The sequence below is a fragment of the Ornithodoros turicata genome, chromosome 2, assembly GCF_037126465.1.
Source record: "Ornithodoros turicata isolate Travis chromosome 2, ASM3712646v1, whole genome shotgun sequence".
Classification (NCBI taxonomy): Eukaryota; Metazoa; Arthropoda; class Arachnida; order Ixodida; family Argasidae; genus Ornithodoros; species Ornithodoros turicata.
In genome coordinates this window covers 144,549,277-144,564,155 of record NC_088202.1, presented here as the reverse complement: position 1 = coordinate 144,564,155, position 14,879 = coordinate 144,549,277, and the positions used below count along the sequence as shown (strand labels likewise).

At 47.2% G+C, this 14,879-nt stretch overlaps 1 protein-coding gene across 1 annotated transcript; it reads right to left on the bottom strand.

The window, feature by feature from the left end:
* Window positions 1–6,591: 6,591 nt before the first annotated feature.
* Window positions 6,592–9,228, bottom strand: LOC135385116 (neprilysin-2-like). Its single transcript, XM_064614292.1, has one exon. It carries the CDS (start codon window positions 9,226–9,228, stop codon window positions 6,592–6,594), a length of 2,637 nt encoding a protein of 878 aa, XP_064470362.1.
* Between the last annotated feature and the right edge of the window lie 5,651 nt (window positions 9,229–14,879).

Here is a 14,879-nt window from a genome sequence, read left to right as displayed (position 1 = left end):
CGTTTCCTGCCCTTCTCACTTTCCCAGCTGCCCCTTGATTTGAGAAAGGGAGGGAATAGATGCACGGTAGCAGACAACAAAGAGGTGCCTCGTTCACTAAGGCAGCAAGAAAAATGCGGCTCAATTGATCGAATTAGGTGCTGGGTAAGCCTAACGTTACTTTGATCTTGCCAAACTCGGCTAACTTTAACCAGAAATATATTGCAATAGCGGCAATGACGGCCATATTAACTATACGGTGGCTATCCAAGCTAGACGCTGGGTGAGGGCGCCGCTTACCCGCAAATCCTTTTGTTTTTCCCCCCCAGTTCTCTCACTCCCCTCAGCTTTTTCTTCTGGCCTCTATAAAATTTCTATGCGCTTTCCGCTCCATTAATCTTGGTCTTTCTTGCTTAGCATAGCTCGTTCATTGTCTCGCTGAGCCAAAACTAGGCCGTGAAAATATGTGGGCCCTTTTAATCTCTCTTCTTTCATGCAACTTTTGAGGCTACGGAACAGGAAAAAAAAGAAGACGCATTCGAGCGGCGCTCAAAATTTCTGGGGTTGGAAACCGGAAGTGAAGCTGCGCACAGTGTTGCCTGGCGAACCTCGACATCCGATGAGGCTTCCTGTCTCTTTATTTCGCACTAGTGATGGATGCCCGCCAAAAAGACACGAGGCTCCGTGAGACTGTAGAGAGGGAAATTTTCGTCACTCATCCCATGGGTAGAGGAAGGGAGTTGCCTCAGGACAGAAGCCGCCGATATTTCGAACAGAGACCAGTCTCTGTTCGAAATATCGGCGGCTTCTGTCCTGAGGCAACTCCCTTCCTACATCTCTACCGGTTCACTGGATTTCTACTCATCTACATCCCATGGGTAGAGTTCTGAATGACCCGCGGGCACCCACACTTTCTTCCTTTTGCGTGTCCCGGTACGCGATATTGTGCGGAGAGCTCCTAGGGTGCCGGCCAAAAGCGGACAACACACACGCACATACATACTTTTTTTTTGTTTATATATGTTACAGATTGTTTTTCAACCACCTTCTTTGTAAAAGCTCCTGAAACAGCACGTGCTTTGAGATATGCAGGGTGCGTGCTGTTTTTTTCGTTGTTGTTATTGTGTTGTTTAAAATGATCCTTGTCGCTTTTTTTTATTTTTATTTCCTGGAACCCACTCCTCCCATGTAACGCCCTCCCGAGGGACTCTTGGGAGTAAATAAATTGATTGATTGATTGATTGATAAAAGGCCCGTCACATTTTCGCGCGTGGCGCGATACCTACTTTACGCAGATACTTCCGCTGCCACAGAGTGCATAATCTGTGCAAGAAAAGCCTCGGAAAAAAAAAATCCTGGTTACCAGGCACTGCATAACAAAGCAAATACGACCACGCGAATTTTCGTCCTCATGCATTGCTTATGCGCTATACCGGTGTAAACACGGCGGTCTGCCACTATAGTTGAGTGCAGCTTCCGCGTAGGGGCGCTGGCGGCGTCAAAAGCGAAAACGAATTCGTGTCGGCTAGCGCCCCTAGGCGGATGCTATGCGCAACAATTTGCGGAGCGCCGTGTTTACATCTGTATCGCGCATTGGAAATGCATGATGACAAAAGTTTGCTTGGTCGTATTTGCTTTGTTACGCAGTGCCTGCACTGTAAACTGGAAAACACCCTTATGGGTGTAAATGACTTGTCCTATAACTGACACCTCTTTTTACACCGTACATGGTCTGGAACACCCTTTTTAGAGGGTGTATGCCGTGCAAATCACCCCTGGAAGGGGCGCTTTTCTTTGAAAATGCCCTCTTTTGCACCCTTTAAACACCCTTTTAAGAGGGTGTAAGATCGTTAAACACCCTCCTAAAAAGGTGTATAAAGGGTGCAAAAGACGGCATTTTCAAGGAAAAGCACCCTTTCAAAGGGCGTTTTACACGGGATACACCCTCTAAAAAGGGTGTTCCAGACCATACGGTGTAAAAAGAGGAGTCAATTATAGGACAAGCGATTTACACCCATAAGGGTGTTTTTCAGTTTACAGTGTGGTAACCAGGATTTTTCCGAGGATTTTCTGACACCAATTATGCACTCTGTGGCAGAGGAAGTCTGTGCGTCATGCAGGTATCGCGCACCGCGCGAAAATGTGACTCACCTTTTATAGCACACACCCTGTACGTAGCTGAACATTGGTAGCAAATGAGGCGAAACCACAACTACGCACTTCTCGAGCGCGGAAACGAAATCGCTTCGGTATATCTGGGCCGGAAAGCGGTCTATCTTGCAAGCAGATACGCGTTTATCGCAATCAACTCGATCACTGCAGCACATGTGGCTAGAAGACAGTGGCTACAAAAAGTGTGAACTGGCGAGTCTCTAACTGGCGAGCCTGGTGCTGCCCCCAGCGAACCACAAAGAAGAAATCAAAGTCATTTCAGAATACGAGCACATTTCTCCGCGACTTTGAGGACACTATAAAGACGATGTGACTAACGGAATAGATGAAGTGGCCTTCTGCACGTCAGGTCAGGTGAGGAAGTTTCCGACTTGTTGACACGTTGATTTCAATGGGCTTATACTCCCTTTGGGTATCCCGAAGGATTACACCATCGTAATGATTCGCCAGTGGGATTGTGGCCTTTCTTTCGTAGATACACCACTTGTTTCACTGAATTTTTTTAGCCCTACACAGACTATAACCGCAACTGTCATGTGCTCGCAGTAGCTCAATCAACTAGTTAGAAATCCTACCGACCATTGGACGACTGTTGTGTGGCGCCTTGTTATCGTTGTACGTAGACATATAATTCATAACAGCACAAGGTAACAACAAGTGCCGCTGAGAGTCGGCAGTACCTTAGAAGATGCTGGTTGTTTGGTGAACCGCATTTTAAGGGAGGTTTGTGTGCCCTTTTTATAAGCATTGATTGTTGCTATACACCATCAAGAAGGAGATAATCTGATTTGCATTCTTGTTCTGTTACATGCTAATAACGCAGTTAACGGGTGCAATAAATCTACAATACGTGCCACTATATATATGAATTCGACAAAGTGGGCCGGGTTCACTGTCGAGTCGAGTTGTTCGACTCGACCCGACGCTCTTTGCATGAACCCGTTCGAATGGGAGGCGATCGCGGCGACACCCCGCGGCGAGACGAGCCGACCTACTCTTAGAATTGGAAAACTCAAAGAAAGGAATCCACCTCAAAACACGGTGAGCCGAAAGCACTACAGAAGAAACCACAATCAGCGCACACAATAGTTTTCGCAGATGACATTGTGCTGATAGCAGACGACTCGACCCACCTACAACACCTGCTTGACATCTGCCCCAGGAGAGCACAATTAGAAGGCATGAAATTCAGTAATGAAAAATCCAACGTAATCAAGATCGGCGACGACAGAAGGCTGCCTGCAGTATTCCTAGAAGACACGAGAATATATCCTACGCCGCATCATACACACATCTTGGAGTGCTACTCGAAAACAAGAGGGACAACCGCCAACAACGCGAAGAGAACATTATCAAGGAACTAAACAAGAAGAAATGTTACACCTGACACCTAGCCAGGCATTCCTACCACCATTATCACGTGGGACGGCTTCAACAGTAGCAGCGACTTACGCAAATGAAGTGCCACGTTTCAGGCGACGTACAATGGAGCAGGGATGGGCAGTATTTAAATACATCGTAATTATTTATTTATATACCTTAAGTGCCATTGCTATGGCATTACATAAGGGGGGGGGGACAATAGGAAAAGGATACATATAAAAAAAAACACGACAATCACAATACTAAATACTAAAATACTACTAATAATACTAAATAATAATAATAATAATAATACTAAATACTACTAATATACTAAAATACTATTTAAAATATAAATACGTGTATTTAAATGTACGTGTGTATATAAATATATATATATAAACGTGTATATAAATACGTGTATTTATATTTGGTATACAGTAAATACAGACTAGAAAAATGTATTTATAATTATATTTAAGGAGAGGCTGTTCTCTTTGAGAATTTGATTCTACGGCCGAACAGACGATGCCTAAAAGATGCAGTCGTGTAGAAAGTTCTACTATTAAAATCGTTATGATAACTTAACAAATAAATGTTATTGTTGCTTGCTGATTTGTTGTTATTTTTCATTATGTCTGTAATTCCAGATGCCATCTTCCTCACAGTATTTATGGTAGTAGTTACGGCATTTAAATACTGTATTTATATTTTGTGTTTAAATACTCACATTGAAAAGTATTTATGAAGAGTATTTAAATACCCCTTTCAACAAAATATTTTGTATTTATATTTAAATACTAGAAAAATTTATCTTTGCCCATCCCTGCATTGGAGCATCTAGAGAGACAACAAGGAGAAATTGGAAGATGGCTCTTACAAGATTCATTCGCCACCCCTAACGTCACTATCGAAGGCGAAATGGGGTGGTCCCCGTTTGGCTATCGGGAAGCTAGATCAAAGGCTCACTACCTATAGGGAGACTAATCCATGGATCCCGCAATGCCTTCATGACCCGCCTGTTCCGATATATCCGATATAAGGGCGTACGGATAAATTGGATAAAAAGAACCACCCAGATCGACAAAATCTACAGCTCCGAAACGAAACAGAGCACCGCAAAATCCGACCATCAGTGGTGCAAGATGATCCAGAAAGAGATGAATACAGTGGAGGAAGCGATATCACTCTCTTCTGTAATAAAAAAGAAAAAGAAAAGAATAGTCTGACCCTCTATGTCTATATGGCCAGCATAAAACTTGCCCAGCGCCCGAAATCTTCAACAGGGTAGACAAAGGAAGTGGTTTACTGTTTCAAGCACACGCAGGCTCCCTACTAATCAGCACAGGAAACACAACATGCTAGCTATTTTAATCGACTGCAGAGCACTAGAAACGACAAGAAATCTGCAGACTAAGCAAAAAGAAACGGCTCTATAGGCTTGAACACGGCATGCGATGAGCACACCATCAACCACAGCAAGCGACTCATCCTGTCGTGGGATAGGGCCCAGAGAAGAGCAGAAGCAAGAGCATACCGATCAAACCGCTCCCGATGCCCGATGGGAGGTACCCGGGTTCGAATCCCGGTGCCGGCTGTGCTGTCTGGGGTTTTTCCTGGGTTTTCCTCAGACGCTTTCAGACATATGTCGGCCCAGGACGCACATTCCCCCAGGGCGTGAGTCGTGACGTTGCCCACCTACGTGAGGCCGACAACGGCAAGCCCTATCACCATCACCACCACCCGATGCCCCAGAGGACCAGTGCTGTGGAACCGAAACCGAAACATGATCTCGACATCTAATCCAATCCACCAGCCAGTCTGGTCGCGGCTATGGCGGGCTACCGCGGCCAACACCACATAGATAGAGAGAGCCTGCTTACTCGACGACGTGACGCGAATCAGGACGGTGTTTTCTACGGCGGCAGCCAATCACGAACCTGCCTTCAGCGGTACCGTGGCCATGAAGACGAACCTCCGTCGTCTGCGAGTTGTGATTGAAAGACCCTGCCTACTAAATGGGAAAACTTGGAAATAAAGAGCAAAACGGTCTCAATCTTTATGAAGACTGGTTTTCTGGAAAGCGCCTCGCACTTTTTTTGTCTAAATATGAAGGTCTGCAGGTTCCAGGTGAACTGCAGTCATTTTCGGGTTCTTGAATTCGCAGAACGGTGAATCGCAGTAGCAGACGGATACTGACTCTTTAATGTCCACGTAGAGAAGGAGGGAGAGGCATTGCCTAGCGTAACGTATAACATCGCGGTACCATTACCATTACCTGCCCAGCCTACCGGCGACGCGGGCGACACCACAAGGTCAAGTAACAAGTTTCCCTAACCACCTATCAGTTTTCTATTCCTTCAATCTGGTCTGTGCGCCTAGATTTGCGCCAGTGGTGTCCTTGAGGCACCTGACCTGTTTTAAAAGGTACTTGGCGAGCCTGAACCTAAACCGGTACAAGCGAAGCCAGTGCCCGACTCTCACCGATAGCGTTTACATGCACCTATGTACATGTCGAGTCGAGCGAGTCAACCCACCGCCGACGTCGGGTTGACTCAGCTCGACTCGACTCGGTGTCAACTCGACCCGACAGCGTTGATGTGACCGAGTTGACTCAATCAGACTCGCTCCTGTCGAGTTCATGTAAACGCGGTTTACTGTCAAGTTGGGGCTTTCGGTGTTCGCTCCGTTGTCTTTGTCTTAGGTTTTTTAATTTTTATTTTGGTTATGTCAAGAATCATACACTAGGATACAGTAACTTACAATATTGTATTAAGCTTCGGTGTAACTGCAGACGAGATTTGCTTCCAGAGTTGACTCTATTACGAACGCTACGGCTATTACATTACAAGCGAGGCAAATAGCAATTTTCTTTTTACGACACCTTCAACTCTGCGCACGCACACCCGCTTGCAGATTCTGCCGCGTAGCACGTTCTGTGGTACATGCATAATACTCGAGTACCACATAATTAAAGGGAACGCAATATTGCAAGTGGCTCCTGTCTGTCCTTGAAAGATACAAAGACCGGTGTGATGCAGGCCTATTTAATGTTTGAAAAATCATTCAGCATGTTTTTCACCAGAACGTGCAAGAACGCCGGGGATTCATTCGCGAACCAGGCGCGCAGTCGAACACCTTCGCGAAACTTCCGAACCTCTTGAGCGGTAAGTTCACCCTGAACCTTCCCGGGACCGATGTCTTATATCGAAGCTGCTGCTTCACGTAACTTTCAGTGTGAACAGGCTCGCAAAACATCCACGCGTAATTCACGAAAAAGGCCCTCTGCTTCGACACACCTGGAGTGACATTCGGCACGTCCTCGTTTCGTGCGAGCTTCAGAAAGATATTGTACAGTGGTTCTACGATGGCGACATCAGCAACGTTCTCGTACAGGAACGACGATTCGTCGGGGCCATTGTTGATGAGTGTCTTCGAACTCTCAAGGAACGCTCCCTGAATGCACCACGAACGCGACAGGAAAACGCCCCGCGAGTGAGTTGATAGCAATTTGTGTGTCGCCCCGTCGGCGCCAACAGTGCTGCCGCGTGCGTCGATCGTGGCAAACATACCTCGCACCAGCGGAGCTAGAACAAGAGGTATCGACGCTGCATCAGATAAACGATTAGCTTTAGCGGCGAAGGCTACGGTAGCAGGCGAGAGCAGGATGGCGCTGCGCTGCGGATCATAAGAGAACCCGGGGCGAAATACAGACTCTGATGGCGTCATGGGTTCCTGGAACTGCGTTGGGTCGGCACCTGCCCAGTATTTCGTGCGCAAGAAGCGAGCCAACTTGTAGTACGCCGCAATCATCGGCCCCTGTTCTTCAGGAACTGCAGGAAAAGTTGAGGTAGACAAGGTCTCTTCTTCCCTCACAGGCAACACCTCTATCTTCATGCGATCAATCTGAAGTGCCACGATACGAGACTCGTTCGTAGTCAACCACGGTGCCGAATGAGCAGCTCGTTTCATTTCCGAGCGTGCGGCATCTTGCAGCCCTCTGAAGATATCCACTAGTTTGTCTTCATCCCGGTCAAACGATTGGCTTTTTCTCATCATTGCCGACCACGTCAACATTCGGACACCCAATGGATGGATTCGCTCCAGCATGAACATACAGGCCGCAAGCCGAGCTGAGCCACCGGTTGTTAGTTTGATTGCGTGGCTTACAGGAGCTATGAAGTTTACCTCGTCGTCGGGAAGAAGAGGAGATATACGTATTAGCAGTAGATAGCCAATGTAGTTAATTAGCGTTCGTCGGCGAACATCGGGCAAGATGATGGCCAGCTGATCAATGTAGTTTCGGTCGAGAATCGCAATGTTTGCCAAAGAAACGCCAGGGGTTCCTTCGGTAAAGTACGTGAGGTACCGCAGCCAGTTCCAGTTTCGCAAGTTCTTGAATGCACCCACCGGTCTAGTAGCATGAATTATTGGTACGCTTCGACTCGAAGGAGCTGCAGCCTCTGCCATCATCTCTTCCAGTTTCACTATCTCGGACGCAAGGTCACGCGTCTCACGAGGAGCTCTTTTTCCGAGAGATAACACCTTATAAACAAATTCACTATACGTCATAAATCCCTCTGTCGCTTCAAGCGTCACAAAACGTCGCAGAAATATAGGCGGCGAGTCCACGTAGATCCCCATTTCATTCTCCCATGATCCTTGGCGAAGCAGGACCGTCACGAGAGTGGACGTTCCTAACAGCTTATCCGTAACCCTGGCGACGTCCTGGGGGCTTACATTCGGCAGGTTATTATGGTAGGGCCATCCTGGTATCCCAAGGTCTGACAGTATGTCGCGAAATGCGATCCATTCAGAGACGTCCTTTCGTTTCTTCATGCAGCCACGAGCGAGAAAGGCAGCGTGCCCCACGAACGAAGCTGACGAGATGTTGACGTAGTCGTCGCTCAAATAGTCCCATAGGTGACGCAGGACCGTGCCAGTTGCTCGAGACACGTACGTATCCAGAGTTCCATTGTCGCCGTACCAATTCGCGGGACATACGTGGGAATAAAAGTTACTGCAGGGATCCACCGAGTAGTTGAGGTTTCCACCGGGGGACCGTCTTTCAGCATCACAGCCGTCGGATACGCACGTCGGTATCTTCTTCGTCTCGGATGTCGCTGCGGTAGTGTTGGCGTTGCTGCGCGTATTCGAGAACAGCGGTAACTTTTTGAAGAGCAAAAAGACGTTCCCACCATCTTGATATTCTCCTTCTCCGCGCACAATCATATTGGATACTCCCAAAAGGAGAAGGACAAGAAGTAAGACGAGAGAGAGGAGAAGGAACGACAAGCTGAGGGTTCCGCACTGCCATTTAGCCCGTTCCGTAGTGGTGTGCTCAAGCCGGGCGTCTTCGTCTGTAACGTGCTGATACACGTCTGCTTCCTGAGCTTGCTCCAGCGAGGAGGCCGCTGAGGCTGTTGCGAGGGAAGGCGGCTCTTCGAACTCTTCGCTGGATGGAAGAACGAAACGTGTTTTCTGCTGGTAGCGCCGTGGAACGGCGTGCAGGTACTCTACAGGACGTGTCGCGAACCGCGCTGGAGCGTGATAAAATGCCTGGTAAGGGTACACACGGTCCGAGAAGGCCCGGTATGCTTCCGGTCGGTAACGTGCCATAGGGTAAGCTGAGGATCCTTGATCGAACGGTTCGTACTCTGCGTCGATGGGATGGCGGTCATCGGTGAGATATGCAGTCGACGAAATACCTGACATGTTTGCGGTGAAAGGATGTGGCGCTGAGAAGAACGTTTGCTGGGCTAGCTGGAATGGTGCACGCGTCCGTTGGTTTGTGAAGAAGATGACGATGGTTACTGGCAGAGTGCTTAGTCCCCTTGCTCCGACAGAGGGAGCTACTATTCAGGCACCCCAGTTACAGGGATCATCCTATCTGAGAAGTGCCACTTGTTCATAAGGTTTGTTACCGGAAACGGTGACGGAAAGGAGAAACCTTAGCTTCCTTAATTGCGCGGGAAACGAAAATCGAAAGGGAAACGAAAGTATCTTTGACTCCATTACCGGAAAGCGATACGAAAAAGTCGAGGAAATACAAAAGCGCGGTAACGATTATGGAAACTCAATTCATGAGTTCGTGCTGGTGGACATTGCCACACTTTTGGTGGCTAGTGCTTGTCACGGTCTTATCCAGCCAAGCTACACATGGCTCATCTGAAGGAACTTGCTAGTGGACGGGCAATTGTGAGATTTCGCATTGTTTTCAATAATGAAAGTGTAAAAGAAAAAAGAAATGCGAAAAATGAATGCGACTACCTAAAAGAGATGTCAGATGTATCCAATTCCTGCGTCTTTTGCAAGGCATGCAGCTGGCACTATACCGAAGAGGTGCCCAGCGGTGAGCAGAGATAATCTTGAAGCCTGCCTGTGACTTTCCCATATTTCATTTAAACGTTTGGAAACAAAATGTTGAGCGTAAATACTGATATTTTTATTAGTCTTAGAGCTTCGAAAGCCATGGGGGGAATTCATTAAGACTATTAAGCAATCCAATCTGGTACACATGAGAATCTGCAACTGTTCAGCACACGTCGAAACCGGTGCATTAATAAGCGCAGAAATAAAAACGAAAACAAAAAGTCGACTTTTTCATTCTCCAGAAAAACAGGGGGATCGTTCGGTAATATCATAGCACCAACAGGAAACAGAAACACCATCAGAAACACAAAACTGAGACATTATTATTTTCGGTAGCAAACCTTTCTGCGTCTATCAATGTGGTGCATTTCATTTATGGACTAGCTGTAAGTCTGTTGCTTGAATGTATACGCTATGCAAGTAGGTCAGCTGTCTACACAGCTCCCAACTTTCCCGCTCTCACCTATTGTCCGTGCAGCGACCTCATTGGTCCCTCTCCCAAATGAGGTGGTAACGCTTTCACATTCGTTTTCCGCGCCGGAGCTGCCGTTCCGTGTTCGCGATTGGGCTGATCGTGTCACGTGGTGTCCCCTTCCGTCCATGTTGAGTCCCCTCCATCCAAAACCGTCGACAGCGCGTTGTTCTCCAGCGGTGAATGGCGAGATTGGCGTCCCGTTGCTAGGCGACGCAGCCGCGCGGGACTCAAGATGGCGGCCTCGCTCGTCGGCGTGGCTATAAGTGTCGCCACCCTGTTCCCTATTTAATGACTCTATAGGTAACAACAAACAGCTCAAGGTTTGGCACACGCGGTGTCTTCTGTGGTTCCAACGCGGAGAACCATATCGGTCTGCCAATACGCGCCTATTGCTGCCATGTGAGACACTTGGTCACGTGATGTTTCTCACCTGCGCACAGACAAACTACTGTCGCAGCTTCCTCGGTATGTTTGTGACAGCTGAACGACACCTGACCTAAGGTGTCCTCACTTCACCTAACCCATCCTATCTACATCCTAACACCCCTAAAACAGCCCTAGTCACCCCTCCTAACACCCCTAAAATCCTAACACCCTATCCTATCACCCCTATCAATCCTAACACCCCTAAAACACAGCTGCCCGGGACCATTTGACATTCTACAGTGAACATGTTTCTCTTTATTTCTTTTCTTCGCGAGTCAAAAATACCGACGCGAGCGCCTTCCTGGAATCCGCTTAGAATCATGCGAGAACTCACACGCGCAGCAAACTGTACCGTTATAATGAGGCTGTATTGAAGAAGTGCCGTTGCACGCCAGTTGTCTGTGGTTCGTTATATCCGCCCTCTACAGAAGGCGAGCATTCGGAAACCTTCCTAAATCTTTTTTGAACAACTCTTCAGGGTTCTCAGCTGTTCAGGAAAGTGCTGCGTGCATGCTGCTTACCCTGATTGGATGGAATTACGTTATTCCGAGAAACGCGGCCTTCTATGAGCGCTCAAGAAGGAACCGTTTTGCGAAAGGTTTGTTAAGGGAATGTTTCTCGTCAGATTGCGGACGTCACTCATTTCTCGTTCCTGTTCCATGTTGTTTCGCTATGCGTTGGGAGAAGTCGACTTCACGCGGAGAGGCGCTTCTCAAAAACATTAGTGGCCTATCCATGCTTCGGTACGAAGTAGGTCACATGCAACTCGTACCTGTAAATAGTTACTTGTTTACTAGTTCCAGTAACTATGTTACTTTTTGTCGAAAATTACTTGTAACTGTAAGTAAATATCACTTTTGATGAAAGCATTTGTAAAATGTAGCTTCCAGTTACTCTGGTAGGGCCTGTGGAATGACTTTTTAATGTGGGAAAGGATCTTTTGGGTTCAAGCGGTAGAAGCTTCCTGACAATAACCCCTAAAAAGGAAATACGACTGGTAGCACTATTACGAGTAACAGTAGTGCGACTATTACGAGTAGTATTCATACAGAGTGTTTCACGAAAAATCAGCCAAAGTTTAACAATAGAATGGTTCATCGTACACCACAAAGACGGACTGCATAGTGTTACCACTGGTATGAGGATACTCAAACTATTTTTGTTTTGTAATGAATTTGTCGTTGTTTTTTTAATTATAAGGATTAGAACCAAAATGTCAATGAGAAAGTTGTAGCGGGCAATAAAACGACACGAAACCTCGTTGGTTGCAACTTTGTACCTCTAACGGATCCTTTTTTTTCCAGCTCCAAAGACAAACTTTCGGGTTTGCAAAAAAAAAAAAAAAAATAAACCGACGCGGGACCTGTTGTAGACTCGCCAGGAGTCAATGCCGAGCCAAAATGTTACGCCATATTGTCCAAACGTCAAGAGAACTGTGACTAGCCTTCGTTCGATAGCAGGACGCTAGAGAGCGCTGTGTTTCGGCGCTTCTCGCACGTGTGCGACAGGTCCCACGTCGATTTATTTCAAACCAGAAAGCTAGTCGTTGGAGCCGAGAAAAAAGGACCGGTTAAAGGTACAAAGTTCCAATCCATGGATTTCATGTCGTTCTTTCGCCCGCTACAACTTTCTCATTGATATTTTGGCTCTAATCCTTATTTAAAAAAAAAACGGACAAATTATTTTAACTAATTAATTAATTATAAAACAGAAAATAGTTTCAGTATCCTCATACCACTGGTAACACTATGCAGTCCGTCATTTTGGTGTGCGATGAATCATCCTATTTTTAAACTTTGGCTCATTTTTCATGAAGCATCATCTATAGTATTTAAGTGTAATCCAGTCCTACATGTATACTAGAGGTCTTAAAGGAACATGGGAGGTCTCGAAAAAAAGTCATGAGGAGTAGATATTAGGATTACAAGTCCAGGACACATATTGGCACAAATACAACAAGTGCAATCCTAGTGCGCAAAGGAGAATTCCACCTCGCGAGCCAGAAAAGCTGCTTCGCTCAGTGCTCGTGGCGTGCTATTTCCGAGCGGTCTGCCTGCCAGCATATTACTCTGGGGGGATCGTGCACCCTAGGCCGACTTCACAGGTGACTGTGCCGGCACGTGTCTTAAAGTAGCACAGAAGTCATTTTTAACACCCAGTTTTCTTCCTATAAAACTGTTAAGTAGGCCAGTAAGATGCACCATGCGAAGTAATTTACACCACAGAGTCATAATTTTCGCAGAAATTGAATTTAAAATACGCCGCTAAAAGCGACCGTGCGCAACGGTGGTGAAGAGCAGTACCAGCCTGTGATCTGCCTGGAACCTCGCGCTGACGCTATAAGGATGACGCTCGCTGATTGGTCTAGAGAAATGTTGTCTGCTACTCCGCTGTCGTCTGCTACTCGGCTGTTCGGGGTTCTGACAAAGCCCTTCTCCTTGCCTCGGTAATGCTTCGACCGCTTCTTCTATCCCCAATTCTCCGGGAAAACTGGCAAAACAGGTTTACGGCGGCAAAGAGACAAGGCGCTGACCCCCACTGACCGGCAAACCAGAACGAGTCTCCTTATGCCGTCATCGGTGACGTGCCATCATACCTCCTCATCCTCGTTATAGCTGGAGTGGCGAGTTAAGGGTGAAGGCGCGGAGCTATGCTTACGTGAGTTTTTTTCTGGGAAACAAATTGCACACATCAAAACCTTTCGCGCTATTCGGTATAATGATACACACACTTTCATCAGATGTCTATATATGAAATTTTTTGGGATGGCCCTCTGTACTCCTTTAAAGCGCCTAAGGAAAACCCAGGGAAAACAGCGCAGAGAATCAGTAAAGCCGGTCCCCAATTCAAACCTGGGTCACCTCTCCAGTCTCGGCTGCCAGTCTGAGCCATCACTTCTGAAAGTGGGGTAGTCCTTGGGAATAGCATGGGGAACCGCAGTCCCCCGATGGCTTATAAGGAACAAATTGACGAAATAAGGTCGCGCGGAATAAGAAACCGTTTACCGCACTAAACCAGCGACCATGGGGGACCTGAAGCTGTGGATCGAACGAGCACTTGACAGGAGGTCTTGATGCGTGTGATGTTAAACTTCTGACCAAGACTTCAATGCTGCGTAGCATCACGCGGTGACCACTTGAAATACGTCATTTTTGGTTAGTGGCGACTTATCAGTTAGTATAACTTTGTGTTGGCCTATGTTTGAGTTCGAATTAATCTCCAAGACGTGTAACGTGCTTATATAGTGCAACGTGTTCCCCTTTTTTTTCTCCTATTCTGCTAAAATCGTCAGCTAATTACGCACATCCCGGTATATCGCAATAGGAACAGTGCCAACAACATCGCCATCATTCCGGGGCACGTAGACAGCGCCACTGTGGCAGGTAAGTAAACTAAGTTCGGCACAAGCTTTCAGTAGGAAAGTCGTCTAGCCTTATGGCCTCCAGTATACTCTCTGTTACTTTTTCTTTCGAAACCCCGAAATTATCCGCAGTCCTACGCTGCGACACGTGCAGCCTGTAGCCACACCATTGTGGGCAGACTCACGTTACGTGTAAACTGCCAATTATTGTTATTACAAGTGCCATGCTAACATTAGGGCGGGCTACTAATGGCGAATTCGGGTGGTCATTTCGGAGCAACTTGTTTTGCCAGATCTCGAGCAGTCATGTTCGCTTGGTCAAAATGAAGCAAATCTCTCATGTTCGCGTGGCGCTTTCCGAGCGCTCGGAATTTGCTAGCTAGCACTTTTTTTGCCCGGTCTCAAAACGATCGAGCAGCAGATTGCTCAACTGTATCCGGTGTCGTCACATCTGAACTGCAACGGTGGCGAGTGCCCTCATTGGCCCGCATGTTGAAATGACGTGGTTTAGCAGACGACAGAACTCGAAGACTTGCGACCGCGACGCCCCTAGCGTGATCCAAGTACCTAAAATCGCTAGATCCCTAGCAATCATGTTCGGGTGGCAACGGTCACGTGATCCAGCTCGGTCGCCGACCTAGCAATTTCCGAGCGCTCAGCCGTTTTGCTACGAAATGACCACCCGAATTCGCTATAACATTGTCGCCTCAGCGGCGGTGAATCGCCAACCTC